The sequence below is a fragment of the Ranitomeya variabilis genome, chromosome 2, assembly GCF_051348905.1.
Source record: "Ranitomeya variabilis isolate aRanVar5 chromosome 2, aRanVar5.hap1, whole genome shotgun sequence".
Taxonomy (NCBI): Eukaryota; Metazoa; Chordata; class Amphibia; order Anura; family Dendrobatidae; genus Ranitomeya; species Ranitomeya variabilis.
The window spans coordinates 594137219-594155227 of NC_135233.1; the positions used below are offsets into that span (position 1 = coordinate 594137219).

The 18009-nt window shown below is 42.8% G+C and overlaps 1 protein-coding gene across 6 annotated transcripts in view; it reads right to left on the reverse strand.

Moving 5' to 3' along the window:
- Window positions 1-18009, reverse strand: part of PIEZO1 (piezo type mechanosensitive ion channel component 1 (Er blood group)) — a 175283-nt gene that overhangs the window by 87376 nt on the left and 69898 nt on the right. For 5 of the 6 annotated variants that reach the window (XM_077288418.1, XM_077288417.1, XM_077288414.1 and 2 more), the window contains exons 3-7: window positions 4359-4481; window positions 3975-4017; window positions 3038-3194; window positions 1417-1594; window positions 372-585 (exon numbers count right to left, since the gene is read on the reverse strand). In XM_077288418.1, the coding sequence (XP_077144533.1) occupies window positions 372-585; window positions 1417-1594; window positions 3038-3194; window positions 3975-4017; window positions 4359-4481 (715 nt within the window). The remainder of the gene's footprint in view (window positions 1-371; window positions 586-1416; window positions 1595-3037; window positions 3195-3974; window positions 4018-4358; window positions 4482-18009) is intronic. The other variant, XM_077288416.1, reaches the window with a different exon arrangement.

Here is an 18009-nt window from a genome sequence, read left to right on the forward strand (position 1 = left end):
TAAAAACGATCCCTACGGACGAAGAACGACTGCCGATCAGGACGCATTTACAGATTACGCAGAATATAAAGCACAGTAAACGGGTTGCCGATCACCATAAGAACAGGAAGAACACTTGTTTGTCGGGTGAAATGATTTTTAGGTTTGCTTTGTGCAGACATGACTTGTGCTGTCGAGAAAAATGCTGGCTATTTGCACAGAACGATCTATTAGTGATTGTTCTGTGCACATTAGAAGAGTGTTCGGCCAGTCTAAACAGTGACCACCAATCCGCATTTACGTGGACAACTGACGGTCATTTACGGGGCTGGTCGGCCAGTGTAAACGAGCTTAGGCGATTGTCTATAGCTATATGACAAAGTGGCACATACCTTGCCCACAGCTCCGGCGGAGGGAAGAAATTCTGAATGAATGGAGACTGGTAACCGTACAGACAGATGATGTGACCACCGGCGAAAAAGCCAACCATGACACTGAGGGTGTTTAATCCCACGTGGCTGATGGGGAAGTGGCATGCCCACCAGGTGCACAGGCCAACAAAGGCTAAGTAATAGACCGCCGAAAAACCAGAAGGTACGGTGATGCCTGCAAGAATAACAGGATGCATATTAACACCATTCTTAGGCTATGTTCACACACTATTTTTCAAGCAGTTTATTTGAGTGGAAACCCCTAATCGTACTCAAAAACTGCTCCAAACCTCAGCAAAAATACTCCATGTGCACATACCATTACAGCGGTTTTCCCATAATAGAGATTTATCATCTATCCATATAATCGGTAAGAAGAAGTGTCTGATCGCTGGGGCTCCCCACTAATCCTTAGAACTGGGAACCCAAAGTCCCCGTTGCTTTTCACCGCATGATCAGAGTGGACAGGTGATAAAAGACGATTATGGAAAAACAACAAAAATGTAGCTTTATAAATGCGGCCTAAGGGGTAACGTTTCTCCTTGTGGAGGGTGACAAGCCAGGCCTGGCATGTCAGAGTGAGGAGACTTATAAGCCATGTATGAATGAAATAAATATCCCTTTAGGTGACTAACAAAATGCAGAAGAATAAAGGACGTGCTGCGTTTGCAGCAGTATTAAGGGATATTTTAGCATCAGGAATAAATTGGCCAACCAATTTTTCAGAGTAACCTGCCCAACTTCATTCAATACATATTGTTTGTGTCTTTAATCTTGTATACAGATACTAAATATATGTATGCTTTACATTGAGTCAGATCTCTGTATAAAAGGCTGCCTGAACCACTGGATATATTTCTGCAGCCATGTACGTTTTACTCCGAAACGCTATATACACGGATACACGGATATGTACACCCGTGGGTCAAGCAGCATTAACCTTTGGTCAGGTTCCCATGGAACTACCATACTGTGCCTAGCACAACCAGCAGCGTAGCCTCATTACCTGCCAGGGCCAACAGCAAAAGGGCCAGCGATTTCCACAAGGCTTCAAATAGTTTGTGTGCAGCTTCTCTGATCCGTGAGGCCAGCACGCCATCCTGCGAAGACATCTGAATATCCTCATTATCTTCCCCACCCTCTGGATCTTCAGTCACCTCTGCCTGGTGTTCCTCTTCCACCTGCTACATAGAAAAAAAAGGGATGAGACACGTACGGCCTTATTTTTCTTAAAGACTTGGAACGAATGATAATCAACAACTGCAAAATTGATGGAAACAGACAACGATCAAATGTGGGGTGAATGTAACACTTGAAGGATTGCTATAGCCGATCAACGACAGTCCATCATCGCCTGGAAAGAGGTGTATAAAGTGTTAGTCGGGTCACTATTTTGTTTGTCCTCTTTGGTTTTTGTTAGAACGAACTCTTGCAAATAAGCGGATCGTCGGTTTTCCTGCAGATGGGAACCTAACAGATAGAAACTAAACTTGAAAGATACCCTTAAAAAACAAAAAAGTGTTTGTGCTTGGAGGACGGTCTATTGAAGTATTTGCAGAGAGATCAAAGATGTTCTTCAGTGGCCTGGATTAGAAAATCTCAAGATGGTGAACCCAAAACGGGCAAAAATTGGGAATAGGGTTAAAGTTATGTAATAAATTATTAACTAATCCATAGGCGGAAAAGTCAATATCACAGCACATACGTAGAGATTCCTGCATGCCGCTCTACGCCAACATTATGACATTGTCAGGATGAAACAAGCCTGAACCACAGAAGCTTCCATTCTTCTCTCACAGTGAAGGACGACGAGAACGTCTCGGGGAGAGCGATCTGCTCAGTTCTTGGCTTAGTCAGGGACTAAGTGAATTTCCAGCACCCTTTAGTCACACAATACACATCTGCCGGTCACGGGTCTAATTCCACTCTGGCATCTCCTTAGAACTTCGAGTCCTGACCCAGCATGAAAGGAGCCAAATCACCGAATCCCCATAAGAGTGTACCCTCGGCCGGTAAAGCAAGCATTGATGGAGTGTATGTGCATTATAGAGCACGTATTGATGGAGTGTATGTACATTATAGAGCACGCAGAGTTAAACCATTACAACATCTGCTCATACAGAGCAGCCTGGGTGACGGGTTACTGACAGTAGGGGAGTTCACGTGGTCGGCACAGCTGGTTGTGCCAACATCAACGTAAATAAACAGAATGGGCAAACAAAAAAAAGAAAGAAAACTGGCTGGGAGTTGTGCCGGACATCTCGGCACATGCACGGAGGGCGGGGGTAGTGGAAAAATGCAGGGGAAAGGAAACAGAGGGGGGTTAGATAGGAGAGAAGTGAACAGTCGAAAAATGAAATATGACATGAAAATAAATATAACAGTAAAGGGACGAGTTAAGTCAACATTCTCCCACGTATAACCCGATCCTGGTGTAGACAAGCTGTAGCTGCCGAGAACAGAGGACGGTTAATAAATCAGGACATGGGGGTGTAGAAAATTATATGGTATGGAAAAGGCTGGTATAAAAACCCCTGGAGAAGTGAGGTTACGGGAAGTGCGTGGGCGTAATAGACACAGAGCAACGCCACAGCCCCGCCAGCTCTTATTCTGGCCACTGATCCCACCTGCTCTGATGACCTGCTCAGTCTCTCACGCGCCGTCGGACATTTCGGTCGTCGGGTCAAACGATTGCACAAGCCGAGGCAAATCGCCGACGCTAGGAACATGCCGAAATCTGGGGCCACCATCCGCACTGTGTTAGGAATGTCGTAGATATCCAACCTAGAGGGAAGCAAGAAAGATTGTGAGAGAGGTGGAACCAATATTAAAATGTATCTCCTATCCACAGGAAAGGGGTCAATTTCCTGATTGCTGGTACCACCACTGAAACAGAACTCTGGTTGATCATTCATATCTCTGCTCCATAGAGAATGAGCGGAGTGGCGCTGTCAGTGACTGACCACCACTCCATTCACACAAAGCTCTTCAAAGCCCCAATTCTCTGTATCAGTGGAGGTCCCAGCTATTGGAGCCACCACGAATTGGGAAGTTATCCCCTATACATAGGAGAGGGTTTAAGTTCCAAACTTGGTGAAACTCCTTTAACGACAGACAAGCATTGTGCATGGAGGTCTTCAGGATTACAAAATTCCACCAGATCCGGACCTGAAAATTGGACTTCTCTATAGATCAAAGAGCTAGAAATATTTAGGGCTCCTACTCCAGAACTTGATAACCTCATTGCCTACTTTGGAGAGAACAAGACTTACTAACCCGCGACCATAGACCAACCACACTTCTTCTGTGCGGCACAGAACAATCGTTAACATGATCGTTTGATCGTTCTGTACGGATAGAACAGAATGTTGACAGCAGTACATATCTGCCATAAACGAGAAATTTTAGACAAGCTTAAAAAATAATGGACAAAAGGTGTGGTTTTGTCACATATCAGATACATACCGATCTGTTACTGCCGGCCTATCCTAATGAAAAGGTCATAAACATCAAAGTAGTGGATAACCCCCTTTAATGGGCATTTTGTTTTGTGGATGCACATACCTGGTAACACCAACATGGCGAGCAAGAACTTCCCAGTCACTGCCTGAAAAAGGTCGACACAAAAATAGGGTTTAGACAGTAAAGACTGCACTCGCTCTTAAAGACTGCGCTCACACTTAGAAGTGCTAGCGCAGTCCTTATAATATATTGCATCTGTAGAGCTGTCAGGACTTAAGGCGATATTACCGTGCCTCCCCCCATTATGCTCTGGAGTATTGAAATTGTTCACAGCAATGACATTTTTCAAAATCTTGCAATGCCAATGCCATTCACAGGCCAATTATTTAACCAATTAATTCATCTATTTAATGAAAAAAAAATAAAACTATATATATTATATCCCGTGACTTTTTCACCCTTGTGCACAGTCTTTGCAGTACTTACAGTTGTGTCCCAGCAGGTCATCCAGTCCCGGCACTGTATGGAGGCAGAGTAGGAATATGAAGTGTGAACAAAGGAAGATGATACTGATGGACAGCAGAAATTTCAGTAGACGGCCCGTATGACCTGGAGGGGAAAAGAAACGGGTAACGAAGCCTGAAATACAACCAATATGGCTGCTGGGTCATCTGAATTGTCATGCAGATTTTTCAAAAAAGGCAAAAAAGTGCCAAATTATGCAGCAATCTATATTATATATATATAAAATTATTATTTTAATTTTTATATACAGTATATATATATATATATATATATATATATATATATATATATATATATATATATATATATATATATATATATTTTTTTTTTTATTTTTTTTTTTTTTTTTTTCTTTATTTAAAATTATTCCTATCTTTATGGATGGATGTTGTCGGACAGTCTTGTAAGTAGAAGCAATTTTGCAAATTACTGCATATTGAAATTTCCAGCCATTTTTGACGTATTGAAACTTTTCCTGAGTTTGCAGATGGCTGCCCTGGAAACCGACCACCACTGCTTGTAAATGCTGCGCTGAAGCTGGCCGGGATTCTGAGGTTATGGTGCTCTACGGCGATTATGGTCAGCTTCAAAAACAGGGCTTACAAGCTCAATAGAGAAGAGTTTGTAAGCGTTGAAGATGTTTTGCTGTCTAGCAGCGGAGGTCAGTCTCAAAAGCAACAAAAGAAAAAAAAGAGTTAATATCTTAAGAGCGTCTGAAAATTTTAATAAGCAGTACATTGCTTGTATTTTCGAGATCTATCTCACAATGTCCATCTATGAAGATCGGAATATTATTAAATTCAATAATCGATGGTTTGGCAATTTTTTTTGCAATATTATTCATTGCTTTAAAAAAAAAAAAAAAAATGGATCAGGGGTAGAAACAAGACACAAAGCGGCTTTCTGCAGCAAGAAAGTACTTAAAAAAATGCATTTAAAATGTCTTGCGGCACATTTTTTAGGCATGTTTTAATGGGAAAGGGGTGTATGTGAAGTTTAAAGGTAATGATACTGGATTATCTAAATATTTTAAAAACTGTACATCTGAAAATTGTGATGTGCATTTGTGTTCACCGTCCCTGAGTCAATGCTCCAGTCTCAAGTCTTTTACAGCTTTTAACAAGTTTTCCTCCAGGATTGCCTTGTATTTAGCTTCATCCAACTCTTCCCATCAACTCTGACCAGCTTGCCTTCCTGATGAAGAAAAGCCTCCCCACAGCATGATGCTGCCTCCACCATGTGCAACAGTGGGGATGGTGTTTTCAGGGCTCTGAGGTACAGTGTCCTTTTTCCGCCACACGTTATTTTTCATTAAGCACAAAAATTCTACTTTGGTCTAGTCTGAGCAGAGCACTTTCTTCCACATAATCACTGTAACTCTTACTTGGCTTTCGGCAAATGGGACTAATGGCTTGCTTTAAAAAATAACTTTCTTCTTGCCATTCTTCCATCAAGGTCAGATTTGTAGATTATAAGACTGATAGTTGTCCTGTGGACAGATTCTTCCACTTGCGCTGCGGATTTCTGCAGCTCCTCCAGAGTGACCATGGGCCTCTTAGCTGCTTCTCTGATTAGTGCGCTCATTGCTTACAATGTCAATTTAGGTGGACCTCCATGTCTTGGTAGGTGCCACTCTCTTTTGGATGATGGATTGAACAGTTCTCCATGAGATGTTCAGACTTTGGGCTTTATATATAACTTCACAACTTTATCCCTGACCTGTCTGGTGTGTTCCTTGGTTTCCATGATGCTGTTTGATCCCTAACGTTCTCAAACCTCTGACACCTTCACAGAACATCTGTAGTAATACGGAGAAGAAAATCACATCCAGGTGGACGCAATGTACTAATGTAACGTGGAAAAGATCATGGGGTATGAATACTTTTTCAAGGTATATATATATATATATATGTGTATGTATGTGTGTATGTATGTATGTGTGTATGTATGTATGTATATATTATACACACACACATTATATTTACACACACTGTACATGGATACACATACCAAAGACATACTTGTGCATTCACTCAGCAGAGGGAAAGGGTTAACGCTTTCATTATACAGTACAAATAGTTCTCTAATGTGAAAAATAAAACATTTAACAGAACGCAACATTTACAACTAAATGTGTGAGAAATTGACACAAGCACTTGGGATTTAACCACAGAATGCAAATATATTGACAGACAATCTGGAGACTGGTTCACATCCCAATGAGAACAACTGTAGTGCACATTAATTGCATGTTTGCAACATTATCAAGTGATGTGTAATGGAAAATAGCTTTAAAAATAAATAAATGCACGGGCCTAACAATAGTGGGACTGTTAATTGCAGCTCAGCGATTAGCTGCTGCAATGGTGATGTCATGTCGACAGCGCTGCAGCCAAGTAACAGAAACCGAAGCAGTGAAGGTGGATCCTGTGTTATCTACTGTATATAGAGGTGTTATCAGTCATTGTACAGGAGGAGGAGGTGAGCTGTGACATCACCTATTGTGAATGGTGGATCCTGTGTTATCTACTGTATATAGAGGTGTTATCAGTCATTGTACAGGAGGAGGAGGTGAGCTGTGACATCACCTATTGTGAATGGTGGATCCTGTGTTATCTACTGTATAGGTGTTATCAGTCATTGTACAGGAGGAGGTGGGCTGTGACATCACCTATTGTGAATGGGGGATCCTGTGTTATCTACTGTATATAGAGGTGTTATCGGTCATTGTACAGGAGGAGGAGGTGAGCTGTTACATCATCTATTGTGAATGGTGGATCCTGTGTTATCTACTGTATATAGGTGTTATCAGTCATTGTACAGGAGGAGGAGGTGAGCTGTGACATCACCTATTGTGAATGGTGGATCCTGTGTTATCTACTGTATATAGAGGTGTTATCAGTCATTGTACAGGAGGAGGAGGTGAGCTGTGACATCACCTATTGTGAATGGTGGATCCTGTGTTATCTACTGTATATAGAGGTTTATCAGTCATTGTACAGGAGGAGGAGGTGAGCTGTGACCTCACCTATTGTGAATGGGGGATCCTGTGTTATCTACTGTATATAGAGGTGTTATCAGTCATTGTACAGGAGGAGGAGGAGGTAAGCTGTGAATGGTCGATACTGTTATCTACTGTATATAGCGGTTTCATCAGTGACTAATCCTGTCTGATGAAAACGGGGGGAAGTGATCTCTACGGGGCAGGAATTATGATTCTAATAAAAGGCATATTGGCATGTGTGAAAATTTCCAAAATTTCTGTTTTGCCATTTTTTTTTATATATAAATGGTGATTTGGAATATTAAAAAAAGGGTTTGTTTTTTTATTAAAATGTAGTTTTGAAAGCTGGGTTTCTGAGCTCACATAAATCTATATTTTACGTAAAGCAGAAACCCCAGTCAGTACTTAGGGATACTCCGGAAAAGGGAACCTGCGGGTGATGACAGCAGGACGGTGTCACAGTAAACACGGAGGCAGCAAGGTATTTACTATCTCAGGGTAAAAGAAAGTCTCTCCGCCAGGGAAAGGCGACCTAGATAGGCATCACTGCAAATTCAGGATCATAGAGTTTCATTGCTAAATTTTAATTCCAGGTATTAGCATGCAGGACGTCTGGGGCCGTCACACATCATAGCCTCTTGGCAGAAGGATGGGCACTATAACCAGTATAACTAGTTAAATGGGCTTTCTCTTTAATTCTCTTTTTGTGAAAAGTGTTCCTCAAAAATAAGAGGATCACTAGGCACCTGAATGCTTTAACCCCAAGTGATCAGATGAGGAAAGCTTGCAAGTGCTCCATTCCATCACAGCACACCTGCAGGAGAAATGAGGCATTACACTGCTCCCACTGTTGCCACAATGTGTGGGGTCCTCCTCAGTGTTCACTCGTGCCAGATGAAGTTTCCCTCATTTGCTCAGAAACCTCTTCGACAATGTTTCACAAATTTCTGAATTTGGTCTACATGTAGACAGTGATGCCTCGACTGGAAGTGGATCTTCGGACCCAAACTCAACAGTCTCAATTATGCTTTTGAGGATGTCAATTTCTGGTGCAGAATATCACAATCCACACTTACACAGTAGTTATTTATTTTTCCATTACGTCCCTCAGGACAGCACCATGGAGGACGTCCTTCCTTGACCTATAGCGGGACAGGATCATAGAGAGGTTTAAAAGGACCCTCCCACCTCCACCCTCCAGTGTTTTTCCTGTCCCTACAGGGACGGTTGTATGAGAGGTTGCTCCTAGAGCGAAGATATCCTGTGGATTCTCTTCCCCCTGTCAAGTGGTCCGTGGCCGACACCTGACTGGGTAGAGGTCCCTCAGCTATCAGTGCTGTACCAGATGGACTCAAGAGTTCGGGGATCTCAGCCTTCCCTTTTCCCGGTCAGACGGACCATGGCCGACTCCTCTTTGAGAGGTTCCTCAGCCATCAGCCTGTGTAATGGGCTTAGGGGGATCATGCAGCAAGTCCAATCCTTCCCCCTATCAAGTAGCCCAGGGTGGAAACTCCCCGGTGGGGAGTCCCTCAGCCCCAGAGACCAGTCGAGCGGACGGGCTCCTGGGTAGAGCCACTTCCCCCCAATGGGGGGCTCTCGGCTCGGACGCTGACCGGCAAAACACCGCTACTTCCGAAAGTCATGTGGTGGAGAAGGCCGTTGCGCTCCCCGTGACGTCAGAGAGGAGCGACGGCACACAGAATCGGCGTGCGTTCCACAATGGAACACGGAAGGGGGCACAGGCAGTAATGCAGCATTTCTGAATGGACGCCGCTTCCTTCCACGGTAGGCTCTCAGCGTTACCAGCTCCCCCTGTCTTCTAGCAGGTATGGAGCCAGCACAGGTGAGTGCATGGTTTAATGTTGCATCAATGGCCAGGGCCTCTGGGCTGACTCTAGTCTCAGGCCTTTGTGCCAAAGCTGTACCTGGAACCCATTTGCAGCTAGGCCTTGGACCTCTAGGCTATGGTGGGGCCATATGTCCAGGCTACATCTCATGACTGGACTTTAGTTGTTGCAGGTCTTGTCTGCACAGAGCCTTTTGATCGAGCTTCAGAGTGACTCTGGAAGCATGCTTTCCATTTTCTGGTTCAATAAGCAAGTGTTTCACTTTTCTTTGAAATTTAACTACTCCATCCATAGGAGAACACAAGGTGTTAATTCAGCACTTTGTCTCCATGAAGACTGCCCTCCAGCTGCGGCTCATTAATTAGCTCCTTCGGGTGGAGTCAGTCTGACAAATGAGATGTATTGTTCAGAGTGGAGAGTTATCTGGAACTCTGATAGATTGCTCTTTTGCTTAAAAGTGTAAGTCTGGAGGCGCATGCGCGGACTCTGATGGAGCAGGAAGTGCTCGGCTGAGCTCCGCATCCCGAGGCTTGATTCCCCCCCGTTTAGATACCGGAATCGGGACCTTTTCACGGCAGTCTGCTTCCCCTCGCCTCCGAGAGCGCCGAGGTCCGCAATGCCCAGGAAAGCCGGCGCGGGACAGCCGGCTGGCCGCCCGATATCAGAACTCTTGGCGGGCGGCGGTGCAGGTAAAATGGCCGCCGCGCCTGTCCTCACTCTCTCTCACATCCCGGCGCTGCAGCTCAGTGAAGGGGCAGACGATGCGGATCTGAATAATGGAGGGGACGCAGTTATTTCAACTGCTGCACTCACCAAATCCCTCCAGGAGACCTTCCGCACAGAACTTTCTGCAGCCATGACTGCAGTCTCCGCCCAGCTACAAGATATCTCCCAGCGCACGGCATGCTTAGAGGAGAAAATGGAGGCCACAGCAGAGGCCCTTAGTGAAGATCAAGAGACCCTCACACTCCATGCTGACCGCATCATGGACTTAGAGCTGCGCAGTGAGGACCTAGAGAATAGGTCCAGAAGAGGTAATATTAGAGTGCGTGGCTTACCAGAATCCTATGTGACATTAAAAGAGACAGTCACTGCTCTATTTATTGCGCTCCTGCCGCAGGCAGATCCATCCTCATTACATATCACAAGAATCCACAGGGCTCTAGGCAGAACACGTTCCACAGACATTCCCAGAGACGTGGTCCTCAAAATGCAATATGAGGAATCTAGAGATTTAATTCTTAATGCTGCAAGATCTCTATCTACACTTCCTGGACTTCCAGATTCTGTGAAATTGTTTGCGGACATAGCACCTGCCACGCTGTTTCGTAGGAGAGCCCTTAAACCAATCACCATGGCACTACAGTCAGTGCAAGTGAAATATCGCTGGGGCTTCCCATTCTCTTTATCTTTTACACATAAGAATGAGCAGTATATTTGTCGTACACTGGATGAAGGCAAAAAGGTTCTAGAACAAACTGGAATTCCGCTTCCTGATGTTATGCCTCCACTTCCGCAAAGAAGACCCAGACCAGCTAAAGAATGGCAGCAGGTTCCTGCGACCAGAAGCCAACGTTCACGAATTACTTGACTGTTTCCTGGATTCCCTGGATTTAATTTTTGAGACGTGGCTTTACATAGACTCCTTCGGTTGACTGCATTGAGTTATCTTCAGTTATCTGTTAATGATCATTAGACTGATCTATATTTTCCTGATTTCGAACTTTTCTGCATATGCCCATACCAATTTACTCTCCCTATTTAACCTGTTTATTATTTTTCTACCAGTTTTCCCATCCTCTCCCTCTTTCCCCCCCTTTCCTACCTCCCTTCTTCTCCCCTCCCCTTTCCTCCCCTCTACCTCCCCCTCCCCCCCTTGACTGGGCTAGTAATCATAACGGGTAAAGCCTCGGGTTTACTACATGTTGCCCTATTTTGGCGATTCTCGGTCTACTTTTAATATGGTATTCCGGATCTCCATCTTTTGTGAGGCTAGAACTCACATTATTGTTCTATTACTGTTATATGTGTATGTTTTCCCTTGTTTTGTTTTTCTCCCTTTGTTTTCTAGTAGATTTACCACACATTGTTCACTTCGCAGTTTCCAACGGTGGAGATTTGGCAGGACTGGTCGAGTGTCTGAGTCTGTAAGCATTACTTGTATCTTTACTAATGTGTAGGGTTATTTCACACAACGTAAAGGGTCTTAATTCGCCCATTAAACGGAGGAGAGCGTTCATAGATTACCATAAACACAAGCCAGATATCTTGTGTTTACAAGAAACCCATTTCTCCTCTTCATCTTCTCCTAAATTTTTTGACTCGAGCTATTCCCGCTACTTCCTTGCCTCTTGGGACAGAAAAACCAGAGGTGTTGCTATATTACTAAAAAATTCCTTCCCCTTCCATTTGACTGAATCATACTCAGACCCTGAAGGGAGGTTTTTAATACTACAGGGAACTCTACAGGGTAAAACAATCTGTATTATCAATAGTTATCTCCCTGCAAACACCCAGATCCGGGTTTTTAAATTAATTTTATCAAAGCTCTCTCAAATCTCATACCACCACCTGATTTGGAGTGGGGATTTCAACATGGTCCTTGATCCAACTCAGGACAGTAGTGCAGTACAGAGGTCTGATGTTTCCAAGAGAGATAGGAAACAAATCTTGCACTTGATGAGGGAGAATAGATTGGTGGATGTCTGGCGGGAGATTAATGGGCAGGCAAGGGGCTTCACATTTTACTCACCAGTACACAAATCGTACTCGCGCATTGACTTACAGTTAACGACTGCAAATACTCTAGCATCGGCTCTGTACTCACGACATGTCCCATCAGCTTGGTCGGATCATGATTTTGTTCTGTCGGTCTTTAAATTTGATATTACCACGTCTGGCCTTTTTAAGTGGCGCTTAAATGAATCCCTGCTTACAGACCCCACTATATCTTCTCAACTTAAAGAAGATCTTAAACTTTTCTTTCAAACTAATGTAACTAATGACTCCTCACCTGGTAACATCTGGATGGCTCATAAAAAATTCATAACTGGCTCTATAATCAAGATAGCTTCCACCAGGAAAAAAAACAGGTCAGCCCTTCAAAATAAATTGGAAACCAAGCTGTTCAAGCTCGAACAGGCTAATCAGCTTTCAACGTCTCGCTATCTAATAAAACAAATCTCAGATGTCAAAAAACAGCTGACCTCATTGCTCACTGTTAAAACGGAGAAAGCCCTCGCCTGGACCAGAGCCTCCTTTTACAAGCAGGCAAACAAACCTTCCAGAATGTTAGCACGCCAACTACGCGCAAGAGAGTACTTAAACTCTATACCCTCCATAAGGGATGGCTCTGGACGTATATCAGCCCATCCAGAGGGTATTTATAAAGTCTTTTATGAGTACTATCAAAAATTGTACTCCTCCCCTCAAAACACTCCCTTGAAATCTCTGAACTCTTTTTTACAAGGTGTTTCCCTTCCAAAAATTTCTGAACCTGCCATACAGCAACTTCAGTCGGAAATCCTTCCTGAGGAAATTACTATGATAATCAAAAAATTAAAGTCGGGCAAGGCTCCGGGTCCTGACGGCCTGTCAGCCCTTTATTACAAAAAATTTGGAGATCTCCTAATGCCCCACATTAAAAATTTCTGCAACGCCCTTCTTTCTGGCTCCCAAATGCCCCCTGAGTTTTATTTTGCTCACGTAACTGTCATTCCCAAACCAAAACGAGATCACTTATTAGTTAAAAACTACCGTCCTATTTCTTTATTAAACGTCGATTTAAAAATTTTCACTTCACTCATCACTGATAGACTGAACAAAATATTGCCTTCGCTTATACATAAGGATCAGGTGGGTTTTATCCCGATGAGACAAGGACCTGACAACATACGTAGAAATCTCAACATTATCCACTCAGCGAACCGTACGCAGAAGCCTTTGATGGTACTGGCTCTAGATATAGAAAAGGCTTTTGATACAGTTCTTTGGCCTTATCTTTTCTCAGTGTTAGATAAATTTAATTTCCCTCAAAAGCTGATTTCCTGTCTTCAACTAATATATGACAATCCATCAGCGTACCTCAAACTCCCTTCCACTAAACCGTTATCTATAAATATACAAAGAGGTACTCGTCAGGGGTGTCCCTTGTCCCCAGCATTATTTGCTTTAGCAATGGAGCCGTTGGCCGCAGCCATAAGAGAAAATCCAAACATATTAGGACCCTCAGGCATGGGTGAAAAATACAAACTGAGCCTTTTTGCAGATGATCTTCTACTCACACTGTCCAACCCCTACTCTACTCTACCCAACCTATTTTCGCTTCTGCGTACATTTGAAAAAATATCAGGTCTCAGGATAAATGTTGATAAGTCAGAGGCCCTATTCATCAACACTCCTAAGGCTGATCAAGATAATTTAATTTCACAATTCGGCTTTACGAGAAAGGAACATTCCCTATCCTACTTAGGAATTAACCTTACGACTCATAAATCTTCCCTTTTCAAGTGGAACTATTCCCCTTTAATTGCAAAATTTCGGACTGACATAGCAAAATGGTCTCGTTTAAAAATTTCATGGCTTGGCCGGTTACACACTATAAAGATGGTTACTTTGCCGAGATTCCTATACCTATTTAGATCTCTCCCTATCGCGGTACCTTTGAAGTGTCTCCGAGAGATTCAGTCAATCATTTCCAAATTTATATGGAATGGAAAGAGACCCCGTGTCAAACAAAACATAATGTGTTTACACAGAAAGTATGGAGGCATGTCAATGCCTAGTCTCTTGACATATTTCAAAGCAGCCCAAATAGCTCAATTGTCCAAACTATCACCTAACAGTAATACTCCTAGGTGGGTGCAATTAGAATCTTACTTCCTGCAGCCTTATTCACTTTGTGGCCTCTTGTGGTCCACGGTGAGACTCCCGCCGGACATTCAGGTCATAGCTCCCTTTTCCGCTCTCTCTCTGATCATATGGAGAAAGGAGAGATTCAAGCACAATCTTCAATCTAAATTTTCACCCCTTACATCATTGTTTCGTAATCCTATGTTTCAGCTGGGGTTAGAGCCTGCATTGTTCTCCTGGTGGATCGGGAAGGGGATTACCATGCTAAAACACCTTTGCTCCCCTTTCAATATTTTACTCACTAAGCAAGAATTTATACAATGTCATAGTCCCCCAACTGGAGAGGCTATGCGTATCAATCAAGTTTTTCATTTTGCCAGTCAGCATCTGTCACGTGGGACCCCTTTTCGGCTCACTGGTTTTGAACAAAGGTATTCTGGAAACCCTATGGGTAATGGGATAATCTCACTAATATATTCCACGATGAATGCCGCTCATACATCAGAGAAATTAAATTATATGCTGCAATGGGAGAATGACTTGGAGCTCGTCCTGCCCCTGGAGACGTGGCATAAATGCAGTGAAACCCTGTCTAGAGGTAGTCATCAAACATCTCTGACTGAAACATCACTTAAGGTGTTACATAGGGCATATTATGTACCAACCAAATTGCATGCCATTTGTCCGCACATCTCTAAAGATTGCTTTAGGGGTTGTAATATCCCTGGGGATATGCTCCACATTTGGTGGAAATGTCCGATCGTTGAGAAATTATGGCAAGAAGTTAATTCAATTATTATCCAATTATTTGGTAAACCAATTATAATGGACCCCACAGTACTCCTATTGGGAAAGATGCCACATGGATTCTCGAAGAGTCTTTGGAGATTAGCGAATACATTGTGCATGGCAGCTAAAATTCATATAGCTTCTAAATGGAGAACTCAGACACTGTCCATTTCAATGGTGAGAGACAGAATGAATGAAATTTTAATGTGCGAGAGAATCCAAGCAACTAGATGTGATGACATGGATGCCTTTTTTCGAATCTGGAGCCCTTGGCTCGATCTCGACTCTAGCACCCCCCTGACTCGAACCCTCCTACTGTCTCCATGAATTTCTTACATCTTATATCTGTAAAAGCTTATTAACATTATTAGTATATTGCGACAAATCAGCACTCACCTAATTATCAACATCTGATGACATGACATGTTGGATTTCCCCCATAATTGGTAAAACGAAGTGATGTTATCCCCCTTGTTGTTCCTATCCCTAGTCTGTCCTGTCTTGTCTTTCTAGTTTGGTTTATATGATCGACCTTTATTGATATGGTTACTTTTACATTTTTGTCACGATGCTCTACAAATAACTATATCTTTTTTACATGGAAGGTCGTTTTTGTTATATATTGCTATGAAAACTTTAAATAAACATATTGAAACAAAAAGTGTAAGTCTGGTCTCTTGTTTGGCACCTTCAGGCATGGCCTAGTCGTACTGCCTCTATGCATCATATTGAGTGCCTCTGTGCATAATACTGCATAATAGTGCCTCTATGCATCACATTGAGTGCCTCCGTGCATAATACTGCCTCTATGCATCATATTGAGTGCCTCCGTGCATAATACTGCATAATAGTGCCTCTATGCATCATATTGAGTGCCTCCGTGCATAATACTGCATAATAGTGCCTCTATGCATCATATTGAGTGCCTCCGTGCATAATACTGCATAATAGTGCCTCTATGCATCATATTGAGTGCCTCTGTGCATGATATTGCATCATAGCTCATCTATGCATCATATTGAGTGCGTCTGTGGCATCATACTGTTTCATAGTTACTTCGTGTATCATATTGCTTCATAGTTCCTATATGCATCATGGTGCTTCATTGTTCCTATATGCATCATAGCGCTTCATAGTAACTTCATGCATCATATTGCATCATATTGCTTCATGGTTCCTATATGCATCAAGGTGCTTCATGGTTCCTATATGCATCAAGGTGCTTCATTGTTCCTATATGCATCATAGCGCTTCAGAGTCACTTCGTGTATCCTATTGCATCATATTGCTTCATGGTTCCTATATGCATAGTGGTGCTTCATTGTTCCTATATGCATCATAGTGCTTCATAGTGCCCTTCTGCATCATATTGCATCATATTGCTTCATGGCTCCTATGTGCATCATAGCGCTTCATAGTGACTCTGTGCGTCATATTGCATCACTGTTCCTATATGCATCATAGCGCTCGTATTGCCTTTGTGCATCATATTGCTTCAGGTTTCCTATGTGCATCATAGCGCTTCATATTGCCTTGAGCATTATATTACAGCATATTGCTTCATGATACGCATCAGCGCTTCATATTGCCTTTGTGCATTATATTACAGCATATTGCTTCATGGTTCCTATACGCATCAGCGCTTCATATTGCCTTTGGACATTATATTACAGCATGTATATGAAGGAGGACTACGGGAGTATATATAGCAAAGTAACAAACTTTATTAGAAACACAATTAAAAACACACACATTTAAAAAGACACCAAATGAAAATGCCAGGAATCCATGTTATATCACAAGTTAACAGCCAACCATTGGCATATGGTAATGTGCAAAGAGAAGGTGTGCAATAACTCCATGTAATCCTACTAAGTGGACCCAGATACCATGAACCACCCCATAACCACCTTAATATATCTTAGCCAATGCTATTCTGATGTTTAGAAAAAGTGCTGGTCAGAGAACCTGATCCACAATGAGGACTAACATGGAGAGTGCCCGGAGGAGCAATATGAGTACCAAGCCATCCGGCGTCAAAGGATCCCCCTCCCAAAGCACAAGCACAATCTTACCCACATGGAGATCCCTGGATTGAGCGTCTCAATCCAGGGATCTCCATGTGGGTAAGATTGTGCTTGTGCTTTGGGAGGGGGATCCTTTGACGCCGGATGGCTTGGTACTCATATTGCTCCTCCGGGCACTCTCCATGTTAGTCCTCATTGTGGATCAGGTTCTCTGACCAGCACTTTTTCTAAACATCAGAATAGCATTGGCTAAGATATATTAAGGTGGTTATGGGGTGGTTCATGGTAACTGGGTCCACTTAGTAGGATTACATGGAGTTATTGCACACCTTCTCTTTGCACATTACCATATGCCAATGGTTGGCTGTTAACTTGTGATATAACATGGATTCCTGGCATTTTCATTTGGTGTCTTTTAAATGTGTGTTTTTAATTGTGTTTCTAATAAAGTTTGTTACTTTGCTATATATACTCCCGTTGTCCTCCTTCATATACATAGGTCTTATTGGGAGTTATGCGCATAGGGGTGGGGACATTGTTCCTGACCACCTGGTTGATTATGAGTCTGGGTTTGAGTGGAATTATATTACAGCATATTGCTTCATGGTCCCTATATGCATCATAGCGCTTCAAAGTGACTTTGCGCATTATATTACAGCATATTGCTTCATAGTCCCTATATTCATCATTTTGCTTCATTGTTCCTATATGCAACGTAACGCTTCATAGTTACTTCATGCATCAAATTGCATCATACTGCTTCATTATTTACATCATATTGTCTCATTGTTCCTATATGCATCGTAGTGCTTCAAACTGCCTTTGTGCACCATATTTCTTCATAGTTGCTATATGCATCATAGCGCTTCATAGTAACTTTGTACATCATATTGCATTATATTGCTTCATAGTTCCTAAATGCTTCATAGTTCCTATATGCATCATTTTGCATTATAAGGTTTCGGTGCCCTTTGCAGGGCAGGGGGTATCAGTGTGTCGGGCTTGCTGCCTTTTTCGCCTCTGGCTGTGAGCCACTGAATCAGACCTTCTGTCTGGTGCCTTGTTGTGTGGTCGCACATTGTATCATCGGCCTA